This window comes from Oncorhynchus mykiss, chromosome 3 (genome assembly GCF_057628025.1).
Source record: "Oncorhynchus mykiss isolate SJ-2025 chromosome 3, ASM5762802v1, whole genome shotgun sequence".
Classification (NCBI taxonomy): Eukaryota; Metazoa; Chordata; class Actinopteri; order Salmoniformes; family Salmonidae; genus Oncorhynchus; species Oncorhynchus mykiss.
In genome coordinates this window covers 16,797,148-16,818,811 of record NC_143024.1, presented here as the reverse complement: position 1 = coordinate 16,818,811, position 21,664 = coordinate 16,797,148, and the positions used below count along the sequence as shown (strand labels likewise).

Sequence of the window (21,664 nt, the reverse complement as noted above, 5' to 3'; positions counted from 1 at the left end):
ATTACCAACATCAACCAGTCTGAACTTAAATATGAATACTTCAGATAGGAGGAAACAGTCATTACCAACATCAACCAGTCTGAACTTAAATATGAATACTTCAGATCAGAGGAAACTTAAACATGAATACTTCAGATCAGAGGAAACTTAAACATGAATACTTCCGATCAGAGGAAACAGTCATTACCAACATCAACCAGTCTGAACTTAAATATGAATACTTCAGATCAGAGGAAACTTAAACATGAATACTTCAGATCAGAGGAAACTTAAACATGAATACTTCAGATCAGAGGAAACAGTCATTACCAACATCAACCAGTCTGAATTTAAATATGAATACTTCAGATCAGAGGAAACTTAAACATGAATACTTCAGATCAGAGGAAACAGTCATTACCAACATCAACCAGTCTGAACTTATACATGAATACTTCAGATATAACTAACAGCATGAATCTACTATTTATCTAGTATTATTCTATCCAAGTGGGTGACTGGTAAAGACTCCCAAACAAATAAACTCCCACTCATACCCCAATCAGATATAAACAAACAAAAGGATTGTTCTTATCCGCCTGGCTAATTACCCCAACCATGGCAGAAAAAACACACTCAAAATAACCCTGTCTCATCTTCTGATTTTGTTTGAACTGAATTGCTTTCAACCGCAGAATGAAGCACACCTGCTTTAACAGCAAAAAGGGAATGACTATGAAGTCTGCTGAGGACAGAGTTATGGGAATAATGTGTAGTATCGTAACTCCCTGTTTGCAGTACATGTCAGTCTACTGACTAGCTCTGGCTCCTAGAGCGCTATTGGCTGCCAAGTGGTTCTTGGCTGTGGGGGGAAAATTCTGGGAAATGATGAACGCTTGGTGTAACACTCCCAGAGTTTCACTGTAACTAGTCTAGGAGGTCATGAATACAGTAAGCCGTGGTGTGTGTGTGGATGTGTGTGGTGCGTGTAGTGTGTATGTGGGTTCGTGTGGTGAGTGTGTGGGTGAGATGGTGAGTGTGGTGTGTGTGTGGGTGAGTGTGGTGCGTGTGTGGGTTCGTGTGGTGAGTGTGGTGTGTATGTAGGTTTGTGTGGTGAGTGTGGTGTGTGTGTGTGTGTGTGGGTGAGTGTGGTGTGTGTGTGTGTGGGTGAGTGTGGTGCGTGTGTGGGTTCGTGTGGTGCGTGTGTGGGTTTGTGTGGTGAGTGTGGTGTGTGTGTGGGTGTGGGTGTGGGTACGTGCACATGGGACGGAGTAGATGGTATTTTTTAAAGGGGGAGTGTGGAAGTGGGACTAAGGAGGGCCGGTGCTGATCAGTCTGGAAAGACTGTGAAGAAAAGGAAAAGCAGTAGGAAACAAGACAAGCAGAGTGTCATGACTTTGATTCTGGCTACATGACCTTGCATGACTCCTATAGACTTACCTCTGCCCCCTCGTCTCCTCTACAACCAGACAGGCCCATAACCCCAAAGTCCCCCTACAGAGAGAGAAAGAGAGAGGGCGACGTGGGAGTTTACTGCACATTTCAAGGAATAATACGAACATGTGTGACCTCACTGAAGGTTTCCAGAGAAACAGAACTCTCTAATGTACTTTGTAATCTGGAACTACTACACAGTTTTTTGCTCTGAAAAACATCTGCTCTGGTTTGAGAAGCATGTCAAGGGATTCAGGACCCGGGGTGGAGGTGGGGGTGGGGACTGCCTTTAAGCTAAATCTTAAATTTTAATAATGTTTTGGTAAATATTTTTTTATTATTTGACTTTATTGATTTATATATATATTTTAAATATATATTATTTTATTTCAGAAAAAACAGTGTACAGACAAAAAGTATAGAAACAGACAATGATAACATATGCTTATTAGTGATAACATAGTTTTATTAGTGAATTTACATAGATGAATATGACATTTTTCCATTAGCACAATTCGATTTATGAAGTAAAATAGTTTTTCTTTATCCTTTTCATAGTTAAGGAACTTCCTGTCAAATCTCCCAGGGGGGGGGGGGGGGGGGGGGTCTAAAGGGATGTGACCATGAGGCTTTAGTGCTGAACATTTAGTCTATAAAACACCTATATGATTCATCTGGCTCATATCCACCATGCAGCACCTGGATCGGTTTTAAGATCATTTTAATTTTTTTGGCACCCTGTTATGCTCCATATAGTGCCTCACGGGGATGGACAAAAGTATTGCTCTGTACTGTATAATAGGTCCAGAGCCTATGGAAGAAGGTACAGGTGTTACAAAATACTAACAGCCTTCAGCATGGGCTGAGCCATCCTTCGTCTGTATTTCATTCTCATCTTGTTTTCGTCTCAACCCCTCTAATAATTCTGGAATATGGGTGTATATAAAGGGAGACCTGTGAGGGCGAAGCCTGCATCCCTGTTTAATTGGTCACTCACACTTTACGAGGCCTTGATAGCCTTGTTTTTCTGTTTGTTAGTTTACAGAGTGATACTCTTGTTAAACATTTAATAATGCAGGGGCTGTGTGTTGAGTAAGAGGTAGAAAACAAACAAACCACAAGGCCATCCTTCCCGTCCACTCCATCCGCTCCTTTCTCACCCTAGAAACACATGGGTCACATGACTTCATTCCCACCACTGCAACTGGTTGAATTGGTGAGTATGTGACAATGTGCATGACTGAATGGATGGATGGACACATGAATGAATGAATGAATGAATTAATGAATGAATGATGCATAAGATCAACAACATACCTTTTGTCCAGATGGTCCTCTCGGACCCTGTAGGGCAAAATAACGTTTGAACATTTTGACAGCTGAACCTATGGCTGTTGGATGATTTGATGTGATGTATTCTTTGTTTACATTATATACGTATGTACTACAAGGTTTATAAACACTATTATAATCACTATTACTCTCCACAAAATCGATGAGAGCTTACTCTGTCACCAATAGGACCACGGTCACCCTTTAGAGAAAGAGAGTGACGAATATCAGAGTGTAGCTTCTAAGCACTTAATACGGATCCAGACAGTTAAAATTCCTGGTGTTGGAAACACTGGAAACATATGGCATATTTCAATACAGTTAAGTGAATGCTCATGGAACATTGCATTAGCTAACCTCATACAGCCAGACAAGTATGTCTCTAAATATTGCATTTACGCCATAGCTCTAAATTCTACCAGGCAATGTTACATTATAGCTAACCAGCATGTGTTATGAATAATCTAAAACATTCAAAGTGGTACATATTTTTATTTTAGATAAATAATCACTCTGACCTTCTCTCCTCTGTGTCCTTGGGGCCCCTGGTCACCTGCAGTCCCCTAGGTGACAAAGATATGATCCACATGTGATCCACATATGATCCACATTGCCTGTAGCCATAATCTGTAGCATCAAACAGGCTACAAAGCATAATGTCTCCACAGTCTACAGTCAGCAGATAGACAAGCTCATGTTCTGTAATGTGTCATATACTACCTTTGCTCCCAAACTTTCCGGTCTCCCGGCAACTCCCTGACGTCCTGGAGTTCCCTGAAAAAAAGAATCATATCTATTTCTCATTGTCATCAGTCAACCTCTTCCAGTGTTAGTCATTCTGAAGCAGAGTCTGAGTGAAGCCGTTTGTATAAACTGTGTTAAGCTACAGGAAGCTTCTATCCCCAAGCAATACGACTGATAAATAGATGACAAAATGGCTACATGGACTTTCTGAGTTAACCTTGTATCGGTTGAGCTTCTCCATCAGAGCAACATATGACGTCCTTCCAACACCAGTTAATCTTCACCAATGGTATGGTGAAGATCCGGACTGTGCCCTCTGTTCCATGCCAGCCAACCTCAGGCACATTCTCACAGGGTGTAAAACAAGCCTCACTCAAGGACGCTACACTTGGCGTCACAACCAAGTCCTTAAAAACCTTGCGTCCGCCCTGGAGGACAAGCGAGCTGCCACCAACTCCCTACCACCCCCAGCAGCATCACACCCCTTACGGACAAACTTTGTCCGCGAAGGGGCTAAACCACCGAAGCGCGGCTCGACACCATTAGAGCGAGACCAGCTGCGCTTGGCCCGCGACTGGAAAATGCTAGCTGACATTGGCCGACAACTTGTGTTTCCTCCGGAGATCGCAACCACCACCCTAAGACCTGACATGGTGCTCTGGTCCCGTTCACTCAAGAAGGTCTTCATCATTGAGCTCACAGTACCCTGGGAGGACTCAGTAGATGAGGCTTATGAGCGAAAGCATCTGCGCTATGCCGATCTAGCTGCCGAAGCACGGCATCATGGCTGGAACACAGAAGTCCGACCAGTGGAGGTGGGCTGCAGAGGTTTTGTGGCAACATCTACAACCAGACTGCTTAGAGACCTTGGAATTAAGGGCCAGAGCCAGCGTTCGGCAATCAAAGCTGTATCGGAGGCGGCAGAAGGCAGCAGTCAGTGGCTCTGGATGAAGAGGAAAGACCCCAGCTGGGCCCCGAAGTGAGAGGGCCAGGAGGTATGCGGTCAACAATGCTTGACTCAGGGAGGAGGATGCCCCTGCCATGCATAGTCCCATGGGATGTTGGCTATCATCAACAAGGCAACTCCTATGACTAATTGGGAATGGGACGCAAGCGTAGGATTGATCACCCTGTCGCTGGCCGCCTTTGGGGAGGGTGTATAGTGTGAAAGGCCGAAACACCCTAGGAACCAAAGGTACACTACTGATGATGCGCTCCCCAAATTTCACCAGGCTCACTGTTCATTAACTCTTGGAAGTGCTTGCACAAAGGATAGTAACATCTCATCCTGTGTTCTTGGAATCATTTACTGAGCTTTTATTTGTATTTGTGTACTGTCTCTGTTCACACGCACAGGGCCCCCCCACACACACACACACACACACACACACACACACACACACACACACACACACACACACACACACACACACACACACACACACACACACACACACACACACACACACACACACACACACACACACACACACACACACACACACACACACTGTCTCTGTTCACACGCACAGGGCCCTACACACACACACACACACACTGTCACTCCATCATCTGCTCACTCAGACATAATATGCACATTCATATTGACTCTACACACAAGCACATTCACTCACATACAAGCTGCTGCTACTCTGTTTATCTTATATCCTGTTGCCTAGTCACCTTACCCTTATATATATATATATATATATATATATATATTTACCTCCAACACTCCAATGTTCCTGCACATTGTAAATATGGTATTGGAACTGACCCTGTATATAGTATGCTTACTTACTTACTTATTGTTAGGTTTTGAGTTTGCAAGAAAGGCATTTCACTGTACTTGTGCATGTGACATTATACCCTTTGGCCCAAAATTCCCATTGAGACAGAGAAGAAAGTCTTGGACTTGCCAGACTGCCAGAAGTTGTGCACAGAACACGGTACTGTACAATAGAATCAATCAAACTAAGCTTTTTCAGTTCCACTACCTCCTCGTCTCCTTAATGCATTTCTTGGCTGGAACACACAAGAGCTGTGTTGACTAGCAGTGGGCTAGGCAGGCCATCTGGACGCCATGATTAGATCAGACACAGAGAAGGCCAGAGTCATTAGTCCCCATCAGGTAAACAGGGGCATGCTCAGATCACACATAGAAATGTCTGTTATAGAGTGGACATGATTCCCTATTCCACATGACTTAGAAGCATGGCTTTTCTATGTAATATATTTCTATCTCAATGTTCCATAACGCTGCACCCCATGGAATACAGTCCTGGTAAAGCAAAGATTGTCATCTCATTAGCTGTCATGTATTGTCATGTTGTGTCTTTCTGTCCTTTCCTTTCACCCTGTCTCCCTCTGCTGGTCGTACTAGGTTACCGTTTCTGTCCCTCTTTCCCCCAGCTGTTCCTTGTCTTCTCTGACTACCTCATTCACCCCTTTTCCCACCTGTTCCCTTTTTCCCTCTGATTAGGTCCCTATATCTCTCTCTGTTTCTGCTCCTGTCTTTGTCGGATTCTTGTTTGTGTGTCTCATGCCTGAACCAGACTATCATCGTGTTTGCTGCAACCTTGTCCTGTCCTGTCGGAATCTACCTGTCCATCTGAGCCCACGTGTGTTCATCATTAAAGAAACTCTGTTTGTTAATTCGCTTTTGGGTCCTCATTCACGCACCTGACAGAAGAATCCGACCAAGAATGGACCCAGCGACTTCGGATCCTCTCCACTCAGCCGTCGAGATCCAGGGAGCGATGCTAGGCAGACACGAGCAGGAATTGTCTGCTGCTCGACATGCCGTTGAGACCCTGGCCACCCAAGTCTCCAACCTCACAGAACAGGTTCACCATCTCCGCCTCGATCCACCGGCCACTTCCAGGGCTTTCGAATCTCCGGAGCCCAGAATCAATAACCCGCCGTGTTACTCTGGGGAGCCCACTGAATGCCGCTCGTTCCTCACCCAGTGTGATATTGTGTTTTCTCTCCAGCCCAACACTTACGCCAGGAGCACTGCTCGTGTCGCCTACGTCATATCTCTCCTTACTGGACGGGCTCGTGAGTGGGGCACGGCAATCTGGGAGGCAAGGGCTGAGTGTACTAACCAGTATCAGGACTTTAAGGAGGAGATGATACGGGTTTTTGATCGATCTGTTTTTGGGGAGGACGCTTCCAGGGCCCTGTCTTCCCTATGTCAAGGCAATCGATCCATAACAGACTACTCTATTGAGTTTCGCACTCTTGCTGCCTCCAGTGGCTGGAACGAGCCGGCTTTGCTCGCTCGTCTTCTGGAGGGTCTCCGCGCAGAGGTAAAGGATGAGATTCTCTCCCGGGAGGTTCCTTCCAGCGTGGATTCCTTGATTGAACTCGCTATTCGCATTGAGCGACGGGTTGATCTTCGTCACCGAGCTCGTGGAAAGGAGCTCGCGTTCTCCGTTGCCCCCCTCTCCGCATCACTACCATCTTCCTCTGCCGGCTCGGGAGCTGAGCCTATGCAGCTGGGAGGTATCCGCATCTCGACTAAGGAGAGGGAACGGAGAATCACCAACCGCCTCTGTCTCTATTGCGGTTCTGCTGGTCATTTTGTCACTTCATGTCCAGTAAAAGCCAGAGCTCATCAGTAAGCGGAGGGCTACTGGTGAGCGCTACTACTCCTGTCTCTCCTTCAAGATCCTGCACTACCTTGTCGGTCCATCTACGCTGGACCGGTTCGTCAGCTTCCTGCAGTGCCTTAATAGACTCTGGGGCGGAGGGCTGTTTTATGGACGAGACCTGGGCTCGGGAACATGACATTCCTCTCAGACAGTTAAGGGAGTCCACGGCCTTGTTCGCCCTGGATGGTAGTCCTCTCCCCAGGATTCAGCGTGAGACGCTACCTTTAACCCTCACTGTTTCTGGTAATCATAGCGAAACCATTTCTTTTTTAATTTTTCGTTCACCTTTTACACCTGTTGTTTTGGGCCATCCCTGGCTAGTTTGTCATAATCCTTCCATTAATTGGTCTAGTAATTCTATCCTCTCCTGGAACGTCTCTTGTCATGTGAAATGTTTAATGTCTGCTATCCCTCCTGTTTCCTCTGTCTCTTCTTCACAGGAGGAGCCTGGTGATTTGACAGGGGTGCCGGAGGAATATCACGATCTGCGCACGGTGTTCAGTCGGTCCAGGGCCACCTCTCTTCCTCCACACCGGTCGTATGATTGTAGTATTGATCTCCTTCCGGGAACCACTCCCCCCCGGGGTAGACTATACTCTCTGTCGGCTCCCGAACGTAAGGCTCTCGAGGATTATTTGTCTGTAGCTCTTGACGCCGGTACCATAGTCCCCTCCTCCTCTCCCGCCGGAGCGGGGTTTTTTTTTGTCAAGAAGAAGGACGGGTCTCTGCGCCCCTGCATAGATTATCGAGGGCTGAATGACATAACAGTGAAGAATCGTTATCCGCTTCCTCTTATGTCTTCAGCCTTCGAGATCCTGCAGGGAGCCAGGTTTTTCACTAAGTTGGACCTTCGTAACGCTTACCATCTCGTGCGCATCAGGGAGGGGGACGAGTGGAAGACGGCGTTTAACACTCCGTTAGGGCACTTTGAATACCGGGTTCTTCCTTTCGGCCTCGCTAACGCTCCAGCTGTCTTTCAGGCATTAGTCAATGATGTCCTGAGAGACATGCTGAACATCTTTGTTTTCGTTTACCTTGACGATATCCTGATTTTTTCACCGTCACTCCAGATTCATGTTCAGCACGTTCGACGTGTCCTCCAGCGCCTTTTAGAGAATTGTCTTTTTGTGAAGGCTGAGAAGTGCACTTTTCATGCCTCCTCCGTCACATTTCTCGGTTCTGTTATTTCCGCTGAAGGCATTAAGATGGATCCCGCTAAGGTCCAAGCTGTCATTGATTGGCCCGCCCCTAAGTCACGCGTCGAGCTGCAGCGCTTTCTCGGCTTCGCGAACTTCTATCGTCGTTTCATCCGTAATTTCGGTCAGGTGGCAGCTCCTCTCACAGCCCTTACTTCTGTCAAGACGTGCTTTAAGTGGTCCGTTTCCGCCCAGGGAGCTTTTGATCTCCTCAAGAATCGTTTTACATCCGCTCCTATCCTTGTTACACCTGACGTCTCTAGACAGTTCGTTGTCGAGGTTGACGCGTCAGAGGTGGGCGTGGGAGCCATTCTTTCTCAGCGCTCCCTCTCTGACGACAAGGTCCACCCATGCGCGTATTTTTCTCATCGCCTGTCGCCGTCGGAACGTAACTATGATGTGGGAAACCGCGAACTGCTCGCCATCCGGTTAGCCCTAGGCGAATGGCGACAGTGGTTGGAGGGGGCGACCGTTCCTTTTGTCGTTTGGACTGACCATAGGAACCTTGAGTACATCCGTTCTGCCAAACGACTTAATGCGCGTCAGTTAGCCGGCCACCCTGGCGTTCGGGGTACGCTTGCTTCCATTCGCCAGCGTTTTTGGTGGCCCACCCGGGAGCATGACACGCGTCGTTTCGTGGCTGCTTGTTCGGTCTGCGCGCAGACTAAGTCCGGTAACTCCCCTCCTGCCGGCCGTCTCAGGCCGCTTCCCATTCCCTCTCGACCGTGGTCTCACATCGCCTTAGATTTTGTCACCGGACTGCCTTCGTCAGCGGGGAAGACTGTTATTCTTACGGTTGTCGATAGGTTCTCTAAGGCGGCTCATTTCATTCCCCTTGCTAAGCTTCCTTCTGCTAAAGAGACGGCACAAATCATCATCGAGAATGTTTTCAGAATTCATGGCCTTCCGTCAGACGTCGTTTCGGACAGAGGTCCGCAATTCACGTCTCAATTTTGGAGGGAGTTTTGCCGTTTGATTGGGGCTTCCGTCAGTCTCTCTTCCGGCTTTCACCCCCAGTCTAACGGTCAAGCAGAACGGGCCAATCAGACTATTGGTCGCATCTTACGCAGTCTTTCTTTTCGCAACCCTGCGTCTTGGTCAGAACAGCTCCCCTGGGCAGAATACGCCCACAACTCGCTTCCTTCGTCTGCGACCGGGCTATCTCCTTTTCAGAGTAGCCTCGGGTACCAGCCTCCGCTGTTCTCATCTCAGTTCGCCGAGTCCAGCGTCCCCTCCGCTCAGGCTTTTGTCCAACGCTGCGAGCGCACCTGGAAGAGGGTCAGGTCTGCACTTTGCCGTTATAGGACGCAGACTGTGAGGGCTGCTAATAAGCGTAGAACTAAGAGTCCTAGATATTGTCGCGGTCAGAGAGTTTGGCTCTCCACTCAGAACCTTCCCCTTAAGACGGCTTCTCGCAAGTTGACCCCGCGGTTCATTGGTCCGTTCCGTATTTCTCGGGTCATTAATCCTGTCGCAGTTCGACTTCTTCTTCCGCGATACCTTCGTCGCGTCCACCCGGTCTTCCATGTCTCCTGTATCAAGCCCGTTCTTCGCGCCCCCGCTCGTCTTCCCCCCCCCCCCCCCATCCTTGTCGAGGGCGCACCCATCTACAGGGTCCGTAGGATTTTGGACATGCGTCCTCGGGGCCGTGGTCACCAGTACCTCGTAGATTGGGAGGGGTACGGTCCTGAGGAGAGGAGTTGGGTTCCCTCTCGGGACGTGCTGGACCGTGCGCTGATCGAGGATTTCCTCCGTTGCCGCCAGGTTTCCTCCTCGAGTGCGCCAGGAGGCGCTCGGTGAGTGGGGGGGTACTGTCATGTATTGTCATGTTGTGTCTTTCTGTCCTTTCCTTTCACCCTGTCTCCCTCTGCTGGTCGTACTAGGTTACCGTTTCTGTCCCTCTTTCCCCCAGCTGTTCCTTGTCTTCTCTGACTACCTCATTCACCCCTTTTCCCACCTGTTCCCTTTTTCCCTCTGATTAGGTCCCTATATCTCTCTCTGTTTCTGCTCCTGTCTTTGTCGGATTCTTGTTTGTGTGTCTCATGCCTGAACCAGACTATCATCGTGTTTGCTGCAACCTTGTCCTGTCCTGTCGGAATCTACCTGTCCATCTGAGCCCACGTGTGTTCATCATTAAAGAAACTCTGTTTGTTAATTCGCTTTTGGGTCCTCATTCACGCACCTGACATTAGCATTCCATTGGATATTGGCGCAAAGCCACTCCCGTCCTTAAAACCTTTGGTTTGAATCCAGACCACAGCAGGGGCAGCTCTGGATCCTCTGTAGACAAGTTACTACTGAATCAAGCCTCAGTCTTTCAATTTGTCTTCCTCTCGCTCTCATCACTCTTATACACAGTCATGCACGCCTCCATCACACACACGCACACACACACTCTTTTCTCTTTCTCACATGTACATTAGCGAGTGAAACACGTCTCTTTGCCCCGACAGTAAAAGCACATGCCATGCAATCTTATTCTGTAACGGAAAACATCCCATGATACTGTAGACGACTGGCTTGAAACCCTTGACCTCCACTAGCTGAATCTCATGTTTATAGATAAGCCAGTCTATTCCATCTTTTCTTGTTTTCAATCAATCTGATTACAAACCAGTATCAGTACTTTCTGTATCACTCATTCTTTCACTGTCCTGATATTGACCTTGTAATACTGTGTGATTATAAATGTCTGGCATATTTATAGTAATGTGCACAAACGCACACATGCCGACGCACACACACTCACACACACTCACGCACGTGTTTACATTGTGAATCCTTACTGTATATGAACTGCAGTACGTGAGCCAAATCACCAGGGTTTGAGTAACGTTCCTCAGGCCCCCTTCTCCACCCCCCCCCCCCCCCCCCCCCAATGCTTACTAATCCCTTACTTAGTCAAGAGTTGGAGCTAAGCAAACCATCAGTAATATGAAGTAAGTGTAAGGTAAGTATATAGAACGCAGCGATCAGCATTTTCAACATTTTCACCAATAGCTAAGGTGGGCGACAGATAGCCCAGCCGTTAAGAGTGTTGGGCCAGTAACGGAAAGGTTGCTGGTTTGAATCTGTCGATGTGCCCTTGAGCAAGGCACTCTAATAACCCTAATTGACGAGCGTCTGGTAAATCTAAATGTGGTGTTTTAACTAAAAGGAAAACAGAGAGCACCCTACCGCGCCCCCTCCTGCACCAGCAGGGCCTTGAGATCCCAGGGGAGCCTGTGAAACAAAGAACACGGATGAGAAAGACCTCTGACTCCACTGGACCCCATATTAAGACTATACTGAGATCAGATTAATCAAGACAAACAATCTGTAATGAAGTTTTCTGCGAGATCATGTTGAAAAGGGACGACAATGTGATCAGGCTTACCTTGCACTCGAACGAACAGCACTGAAAAAGAACAATAAACATAAATCAACCCCAGTCATAATCACTGTTCATAAATAAGATCACAATCAACAATCATCTCACTGTATTGGTCGGGAACTATCAAATCAAATTGTATTGGTAACATACACATATTTAGCAGATGTTGTAGCGAAATGCTTGTATCAAAAAGACTGAAGAAAAAACTCACCACAGATTCAGAATCCTTGTACTACAGATCCATAAAAGAAGAGACAGACATTTGGTTAGAATAGTCTGTTTGGGCAACAACAAAAATGCCCTACAGTAAATTACATTTAGGTACAGGGCCTTGGTTTAAAAATGGCCGCTTGTATGATGGTAACTATGTGACGATGGTGTACTAACTACTCAATCAACCAATCTGTCATGCCCTGATCTGTTTCACCTGTCATTGTGATTGTCTCCACCCCTTCCAAGTGTCGCTTATTTTCCACAGTGTATTTATCCCAGTGTTTCCTGTCTCTCTGAGCCAGTTCATCTTGTATGTTTCCAAGTCAACCAGCGTGTTTCTCCCCGTGCTTTTGCTAGTCCTCCCGGTTTTGACCCCATGCCTGTTTTCTGGACTCCGTACCCGCCTGCCTGTCCAGTCTGCCTGCCCTGACCTCGAGCCTGCCTGCCACTCTGTACCTCCTGGACTCTGATCTGGTTTTGACCTTTTGCCTGTCCACGACCATTCTCTCTCTACCCTTTTTAACTAATAAATATAAAATACTCAAACCATCTGCATCTGGGCCCTGAGCCCTTATACAATCAATGGACTCACCCTGTCATCAGCTGCCCTGTTGCTACGGAGATGGCACAGTCGGTGTGGGTTCCCTTGCCGATGTAGTGAATGTTCTGTATAGCTCTCTTCAGCTGAGCTCTTCCTTGGGCCTTCTTGGTGCTGGTCAACTCCCTCATCACCTTTACCTCATCACTGTAGTGCAGCACTCCCACACTCCACGTCAGGTTACGCTCACAGCTGTAGTATCTAGATGAGTACAGGCAGAGCTATGTCACAATGGCACACAAAGAGTGACACCAAGCAAGTTACCTCTGATCTACATGCACTACAGGGACAATTCCCCTAAATCAGCAGTATTTCATTTACTGTCTACAGATTAGAAGGCAGGGAGTTCGCTCATGGGAATGATGTATTGATTCCCAGAGGGGAGAAAGTGGTACTAAAACCTGATAGAACAAATCTATTACAAGTTTTACGTCTTGTCAAGCCCCAAGCACATTTACACCCATCGTCCCCCTGCTATTTTCTCCAGTACCCAATCAAACCATCAGGCAGTTGCTATTCTGATGAAGTCAATGAAAGATACATAAATACTCAACCAACCGTGTCAAGAACAAGGAGCTGTCAATAACTAGGTGTTCTTTAGCTCTTTAAACTTTAGGCCAGTAGCATTTTGCATACTTCAGCAGGATCACATCAAATCACAAAAAAATATATATACTATTTTGGCTGTTTTGCAAAGAAGTTGTGCTGAGTCAGACACATTAGTGGATACACCATGATCTTTGGCAAATGGCTTACTTGGACTTTTATCCTTCCTTTATAAACATTGAGCTGATCGTATTTTATTGTACAACAATGTCTTGAATCACAGGGCTTCTCCAAAACATGGGCCCCAATTCAATAAATGTCAGATAATGACAAAGCTCACTGTGTGCCTGCATGACTGAAAGTGTTGTTCTCTTATATGTGTATTTCTGATCACGTGAAGACGTCATTCATCAGGTCCTCTGAACTTCAGGAGGACAACTCCTTAGCTGTAAGGTGAGTCTTCGTTAGATAGAGATAACATATCAACCTTCCTCTCAGTCAGGAATGCAGCTCAGTGCCCCAAAGGTAAACCCCAAACCTTTTCTGGGCGAATGATTTGGAATGGCTGCACTGAACAAACACGCACAGTCACTCATTACACTGGCTGCCTGTCTGAGCTTGTTAGTGAGTAACACGCACACACACACACACACACACACACACACACACACACACACACACACACACACACACACACACACACACACACACACACACACACACACACACACACACAGACACACACACACACACACACACACACACAAACTGACGCACACACAGGCATTCAGTGATGAAACGTATTGGTATGGGCCACAGAAAACACAGCTCAAATATTTTAACTGTAATAGTTTTACTGTTTCCGAACAGTGGGATGGGAAAAGCAAATCTATTACGATTATAATAGATAAGTTGCAGCATCTGTATAAATGCCGCTGGTCTTAGCAAAAAGCCCAATGCGTTTTGTAGTTCAACAAGATGAGCTGTCTTGGCCTCCGTAGACCGCTTTCCTTCAGTCAAAAGACCAAATCGCCCTCTAGTGGCCTCATGGATGGAATGTTATTCATATTTGTCATCATTTCATAATGAATAAACGTTTCTTTTTTTTACTCCCGAAACTCCGGTGTTTTAATGTCAAACGATTTTGTTATATTTTTCTGTGATGTATATAGAGTGTAATAGTGGGATGCAAACTTAAAATGTAATACATTTGAACTCTATATCTGTCACACCTGGATCTGTTTCACCTGTCTTTGTGATGGTCTCCACCCCCCTCCAGGTGTCGCCCATCTCCCCCATTATCCCCTGTGTATTTATACCTGTGTTCTCTGTTTGTCTGTTGCCAGTTTGTCAAGTCAACCAGTGTTTTTGTTCTCAGCTCCGGCTTTTCCCAGTCTCTATTTTTCTCCCCCTCCTGGTTTTGACCCTTGGCTGTCCTGACTTTGAACCCGGCAGCCTGACCACTCTGCCTGAGCCTGCCTGCCGACCAGTACCTCTGGATTATTGACCTCTGCCTACCCTGACCCTGAGCCTGCCTGCCGACCAGTACCTCTAGATTACTGACCCCTGCCTACCCTGACCCTGAGCCTGCCTGCAGACCAGTACCTCTGGATTACTGACCCCTGCCTACCCTGACCCTGAGCCTGCCTGCCGACCAGTACCTCTGGTTTATTGACCCCTGCCTACCCTGACCCTGAGCCTGCCTGTCGTCCGGTACCGTTGCCCCATTTCTGGTTTACTGACCCCTGCCTACCTTGACCTGTCTATTGCCTGCCCTGTTGGATAATTAAACCATTGTTAATTTGACGTGTCTGCACCTGGGTCTTACCTTCATACCTGATAATATCTGACATGGTACAGGTGTATTATTTTTTTAAGCCCATAACCATGTGTGTGAGGTGTATACTTTTGTTTCAAGGTAGATTTGTTTAAGACTAACAAGAAACACTCTGTGTGACTCTGTTTTAGCCCACAGCAGTATGCTTGTGCTTTTCCAAGAGCATCATATTAACGCAACCCTGAGCACCATGTAAGGAGAGAAGCTGTTCTCATACACTACCTCTCAGCCCCAATTCATCACTGTAGAACCACAGTTCACACAGAGGTCAACACACAACCGTGTTTATAAGACTGCATGTAGTGAGGCAGACCTCCTGAGATGATCATCAACAACACATTGTCAGGAGAACACTACTGCCCAGAGCAGCTATCAATGGTCATTCTGCATGTCGCTTATCAGCGTGGGTCTGAGTGTGTGGTGAATAATACTGGTACAATATGACTGTATTTTTTAATAATGATCACAGAGGGGAGTTTAAGAAATGAAACAGGAGGTATGGCGATGGAGGCCTCTGTAGGAGGATTGATATTGTTTGGTCTGCGCTAGTCTGTGGGGTGAATAAACGGTCAGGCGCGAGTTTCCCAGAAGCCTTGTCACTAACATGACACTTGATTTCTCTTGGCAAGCTCGCCATAATCATTACTACGTAGCATTAATTACCGTTTAGTTGCCAAATGTCATGAATTGAAGTAAGGGACCTGAAAGCACCCACATCATGTTAACCACATCATTTCTTAATGAATACCAGTCATGTAGCTGAAACTGTCAGTATGGAGGTGATACACACCTAGTATTGAGCTGGTCCACAAAGTCCAGGGCAAACTGCTTGATCTGATCAACAAAGGAGCCGTAGGGCTTGGCCCTCAGTGCCACACTCTCTGAGGTGTCCAGAACAATGTACACATCCGCTTCTGCTTCTTTATAGCCAACTCAGCCAAGGATCATTTTCAAATGCGATGACGTCTCCTTACAAAATATTTGATAGAAAATGATTCAAATAAAAGTGAAAGTCCCCCAGTAAAATATTACTTGAGTAAAAGTCTAAAAGTATCTGGTTTTAAATGTACTTTAAGTACAGTGGTGGAAAACCTACTCATTGTCATACTAAAGTAAAATTACAAAGTAAATGATATACATCAAATTACTTATACTAAGCAAACCAGACGGCACAACTGTATTTTTTAAAATGTACGCCTAGTCAGGGGCACACTCCAACACTCAGACATAAATGACAAAGGCAGTATTTGTGTTAAGTGAGTCCACCAGATCAGAGGCCGTAGGGATGACAACGCATGATATTGATACAGTATGTGCGTAAATTGGATATTGCTGTCCTGGCTGAGCATTTGAAATGTAATAAGTAACAAATGAAATAAGTACATTTGGGTGTCAGGGATAATTATTGGGAGTAGAATTTACATATTTTCTTTAGGAATGTAGTAGAGTAAAAGTAAAAGTAGTCAACAAAAATATATATAGATACTGAAGAAAAAAAACGACTTAAGTAGTACTTTAAAGTATTTTTTACATAATTACTTTACACCACTGGTCGTTGCTATAATAACTAGCATAGAATGCTTTCTGAACACAAATCCAATTTGGTCACAGCGTTTGGAGAGTCAGTTTTCCAGAATGGATTTGAAAAGAAATTTGAGCATTAAGGCCTGCAGTGTGAACAAAGCTTTAGCCCTATACAGACACATAGAGAAATGGCTGGTTCAATCCAAAGATCTTAGATCAAAGGTCTTATTACACAGGTACTCCATATATCAACATGTTGTAGTAGAGAGATTACATGCAACCTCCTAACGTCTGCTCAGAGGATATTGACTGACAACAAGATTTACTGACCTCCCTCTGTTTTCTATTACAGGGGTTGAGCACATTTGAATTTGGTTAATCAATTTGGCCACTTTCCAAAATCATATACTGTATCATCTCCAGCACGAAACAACTGTCTATTCAGAAAGTACTCAGACCCCTTGAATTTGTTACGTTACAGCCTTATTCTAAAATGTATTAAATTATTTTTTTCCCTCAACAATCTACACACAGTACAAAGTGAAAACTGTTTTTTGACATTTTTGCATGTATAAAAGATAAAAAACTGAAATACCTTATTTACATACGTATTCAGACCCTTTACTATGAGACTTGCAAAAATGGGGAGAAAGGCCTTGGTCAGGGAGGTGACAATGAACCCGATGGTCAATCTGAAAGAGCTCCAGATTTCCTCTGTGGAGATGGGAGAACCTTCCAGAAGGACAACCAACTCTGTAGCACTCCACCAATTAGGCCTTTATGGTAGAGTGGCCAGACAGCCCACTTGGAGTTTGCCAAAAGGAACCTAAAGACTCTCAGACCATGAGAAATAAGATTCTCTGGTCTAATGAATCCAAGATTGAACTCTTTGGCCTGAATACCAAGCGTCACGTCTGGAGTAAACCTGGCACCATCCCTACGGTGAAGCATGGTGGTGGTAGCATCATACTGTGGGGATATTTTTCAGTTTCAGGGACTGTGAGACTCGTCAGGATCGAGAAAAAGATGAACGGAGCGAAGTACAGAGACCTCCTTGGTGAAAACCTGCTCCAGAGCACTCAGGGCCACAGCCTGGGGCGAAGGTTCACCTTCCAACATGACAATGACCCTAAGCACACAGCCAAGACAATGCAAGAGTGGCGTCGGGACAAGTCTCTGTATGTGATTGAGTGGCCCAGCCAGAGCCCGGACTTGAACCTGATCAAACATCACTGGAGAGTCCTGAAAATAGCTGTGCAGCGACACTCCCCATCCAACCTGACAGAGCTTGAGAAGATCTGCAGAGAACAATGAGAGAAACTCCCCAAATACAGGTGTGCCAAGCTTGTAGTGTCATACCCAAGAAGACTTGAGGCTGTAATTGCTGCGAAAGGTGCTTCAACAAAGAACTGAGTAAAGGGTCTGAATACTCATGTAATTGTGATATTTCAGTATTTCAACCTGTTAGTATATCAACCTGTTTTTGCTTTGTCATTATGGGCTATTGTGTGTAGATTGGTGAGTTAAAAAATAATTTAATAGATTTTAGTATAAGGCTGTAACGTAACAAAATTGAGAAAAAATAAAGGGGTCTGAATACTTTCCGAATGCACTGTATGTGAAAATTGCGCATTTATATGATCTGTGGTTAACAAGATAAGAGGAAAGAAATCCAAAGAAGTGCTTCTCTGACATCACAGGAAGGATATTTTTCTTTATCCCCACGTCACCGCCAACCTCATAGTGTTCTAAAATCACTGTTTTTAAAATGTTTAAACTTTCGATGATGTCATCAGGTAGGATGTTTTCACTTTTTTTTATTATTATACAAAAACGTGTTGACTATGTGTTGACTATGGTACGGTGCTGGAGATGATGAAAATGAGGTTGAAATGTGATGGAGTTGCCCTTTAAAGTGCATCTAAATTAATATTTACTACCCTTTCACTTGGCAACATTAAGGATTCTTGTGTTTAATGCTTTGCTTTGGCAAATGTTCAACAGATATTAAGCATTGGCATAACATCTTGCTAAGTAAAAAAAGAGTGGGCAGGAGAGCAAGGCTACTCAGCTACAGCTTGGCTTGATAGCCTACCATAGAGGTCTCCTCTGTTCCTCCCATTGAGAGAGCAGGCACCGTGGACTAGCGACACCAAATAGAGAAGTAGAATAGCACCGGTCAGCTTCATCATGGGAGAGGCCCTCTGGAGACGCAGGGGAGAAGGGACTTCAGGAGAACCTAGAGGCCAAATAAAAATATCCACTAAAAAGAGAATGTTTAAACACATCCAGCTTGAGTGGTCAAAGCCTGAAACCGCTCTTCACACCCAGCCTCCATACATCCTGTTGTAGGTCTTTATAATCATCATCCAAATATAAATGCATCAGAAATTTCCTCAGTCAACATCGGTATCTACTACCTACCTTCAACAAGTCAACATCGGTATCTACTACCTACCTTCAACAAGTCAACATCGGTATCTACTACCTACCTTCAACAAGTCAACATCGGTATCTACTACCTACCTTCAACAAGTCAACATCGGTATCTACTACCTACCTTCAACAAGTCAACATCGGTATCTACTACCTACCTTCAACAAGTCAACATCGGTATCTACTACCTACCTTCAACAAGTCAACATCGGTATCTACTACCTACCTTCAACAAGTCAACATCGGTATCTACTACCTACCTTCAACAAGTCAACATCGGTATCTACTACCTACCTTCAACAAGTCAACATCGGTATCTACTACCTATCTTCAACAAGTCAACATCGGTATCTACTACCTACCTTCAACAAGTCAACATCGGTATCTACTACCTACCTTCAACAAGTCAACATCGGTATCTACTACCTACCTTCAACAAGTCAACATCGGTATCTACTACCTACCTTCAACAAGTCAACATCGGTATCTACTACCTACCTTCAACAAGTCAACATCGGTATCTACTACCTACCTTCAACAAGTCAACATCGGTATCTACTACCTACCTTCAACAAGTCAACAAGAGTAAATGCTTTTCAAAAATAAAGTACAGTGTTTAAAAAAACATGTATTGACAAATGATTTTCCAATACTGGTATTTCCAAATGCTTTGGTGTATAATGCTTATGACTTAACTTCAGATCCCATTGAATCCACACTTGACAACAGAGAGGTTTCCTTACAGAGGGTGGGGCTCACCTGCAAAGTGTCCTCCCATCTCATACAGTTTACACCCCACACAATCCTTACTGCTACCTTACAGCAGCTTCTACTGAGGCCGATAGAGTAGGCTAAAGTAGGATAAAGTAGGCTGCACAAATACATAGCACACAGTGCAATCTTTGGATGAAGTATCACTGTGTGTGGCCTAAAAATGTTGTCAGTAGTGAAGATTCAAGGCCCTCTGAAGGTTCAATGTCCTCTTAGAGAAGTTTCTACAGGATGCACTTCCTCACATTATAACAGTTTCACAGTCTTCACCTCAGAATGACATGGAGGTCTGACTCAGTCAACTGAACAAGACTGTGCGAAGAATGAGAACACAGTTCTTGGCTAAAGTTGTTCGATTCAAGTGTCTGCAATGTCCAATCTAAACAATGTAATGGATCTCAAATAGCATTTGGCTCTCCCCAGATCAGACCTGAAGGAGTCCTTTCATTGCTATAAACTTGGCCTTGATGGAAACATTGACGAGTCAAGCGCCCAGCTACCTTTTCTATCTCACTCTTATGCAACACTGAAGCTTAAAGCTGTGTCAAAGTGTCCTGGTAAATTGTTTTGTAATGTACAATAGATTTCTCATTTCCTCAGACATGAGAAAAACAGAAATCTCTTGCTCTAACACAGGAGTTTGGTGGAACCTTAATTGGGGAGCTCGGGCTCGTGGAAATGACTGGAGTGGAATCAGTGGAATGGTATCAAACACATGGTTTCCATGGTTTCCAGGTGTTTGATCCCATTCCATTTGCTCCATTCCGGCCATTGTTAGCAGCCTCCATTAAGAATAAGTTCACATGCAGATAAGTACCTGCAGCATGCAATTCAAATCTGATATGGACTGGTCTTTGTCTCAGCTGGGCCTGTTTTGCCCTCAGGCTAACATAATGGAAGTCAGGAACTGCGAAGGCCAAACATGCAGATACATGCATCCCGCATGCAACCTGGCTGCCACCACTGACAGACCATCGTGCTCCTAAGTATGGATGGAAACGTTCAGCATGGTAGACAGGGGCAAAGATTTCCACAATCACTCAAAGTAAATTGCACACTGGTTTTCTTGTTCAACATTTAGTTGACCAATAGATGATTGTATCTCCTAACTTGGTATAGGCTCTGAGATGAAATAGGCTATGAAGTCACTCTCCTATCTCATAGCAATAGGCTACTATAATAGGCTACTATACTATATATTTTAAATAGGCTACTGGTCTATTTACTTTCGATGCTTATTGAATGAGAGACAGATCAAGAGTAGCTTAACATTGGTTGTGTAGCGGTAATAAACCAGTCATGTAAGACAATAAGAGACATGTCCTGCTGTAACGATACACGCTGAGAGTCGGGAAGCAAGTTCAGGGAGTGAGTGTTTTAATAAAATAAACATCATCCAAAACCAGAAACACTAACAGCACACAGACATGAAACTGAAATAGAAACAACGACACCTGGGGAAGGACCCAAAGGGAGTGACATATATAGGGAAGGAACCAAAGGGAGTGACATATATAGGGAAGGAACCAAAGGGAGTGACATATATAGGGAAGGACCTAAAGGGAGTGACATATATAGGGAAGGAACCAAAGGGAGTGACATATATAGGGAAGGAACCAAAGGGAGTGACATATATAGGGAAGGAACCAAAGGGAGTGACATATATAGGGAAGGAACCAAAGGGACTGACATATATAGGGAAGGAACCAAAGGGAGTGACATATATAGGGAAGGAACCAAAGGGAGTGACATATATAGGGAAGGAACCAAAGGGACTGACATATATAGGGAAGGAACCAAAGGGAGAGACATATATAGGGAAGGACCCAAAGGGAGTGACATATATAGGGAAGGAACCAAAGGGAGTGACATATATAGGGAAGGTAATATGATATGATCAGGCTATGATTTAGGCCTATATACTGTGATAGAAGTAAAATAAATATTATACGACATACTATGTGAGATAGTAGACGACAATTTGTGCATAACCATGGTCTGAGCTGATTGTGGAAATATGCACAC

The 21,664-nt window shown here is 45.1% G+C and overlaps 1 protein-coding gene across 1 annotated transcript in view; it reads right to left on the bottom strand.

Annotated features, from left to right (window-relative positions):
• Positions 1-21,664, bottom strand: part of LOC118936615 (uncharacterized) — a 41,717-nt gene that overhangs the window by 19,295 nt on the left and 758 nt on the right. The window contains exons 2-14 of the mRNA XM_090230556.1: positions 18,528-18,671; positions 15,699-15,828; positions 12,520-12,726; positions 12,114-12,117; positions 11,926-11,946; positions 11,718-11,738; positions 11,519-11,563; positions 3,466-3,519; positions 3,264-3,308; positions 2,921-2,947; positions 2,731-2,757; positions 2,530-2,574; positions 1,420-1,473 (exon numbers count right to left, since the gene is read on the bottom strand). Coding sequence (XP_090086682.1) covers positions 1,420-1,473; positions 2,530-2,574; positions 2,731-2,757; positions 2,921-2,947; positions 3,264-3,308; positions 3,466-3,519; positions 11,519-11,563; positions 11,718-11,738; positions 11,926-11,946; positions 12,114-12,117; positions 12,520-12,726; positions 15,699-15,828; positions 18,528-18,671 — 824 coding nt within the window. The remainder of the gene's footprint in view (positions 1-1,419; positions 1,474-2,529; positions 2,575-2,730; positions 2,758-2,920; positions 2,948-3,263; positions 3,309-3,465; positions 3,520-11,518; positions 11,564-11,717; positions 11,739-11,925; positions 11,947-12,113; positions 12,118-12,519; positions 12,727-15,698; positions 15,829-18,527; positions 18,672-21,664) is intronic.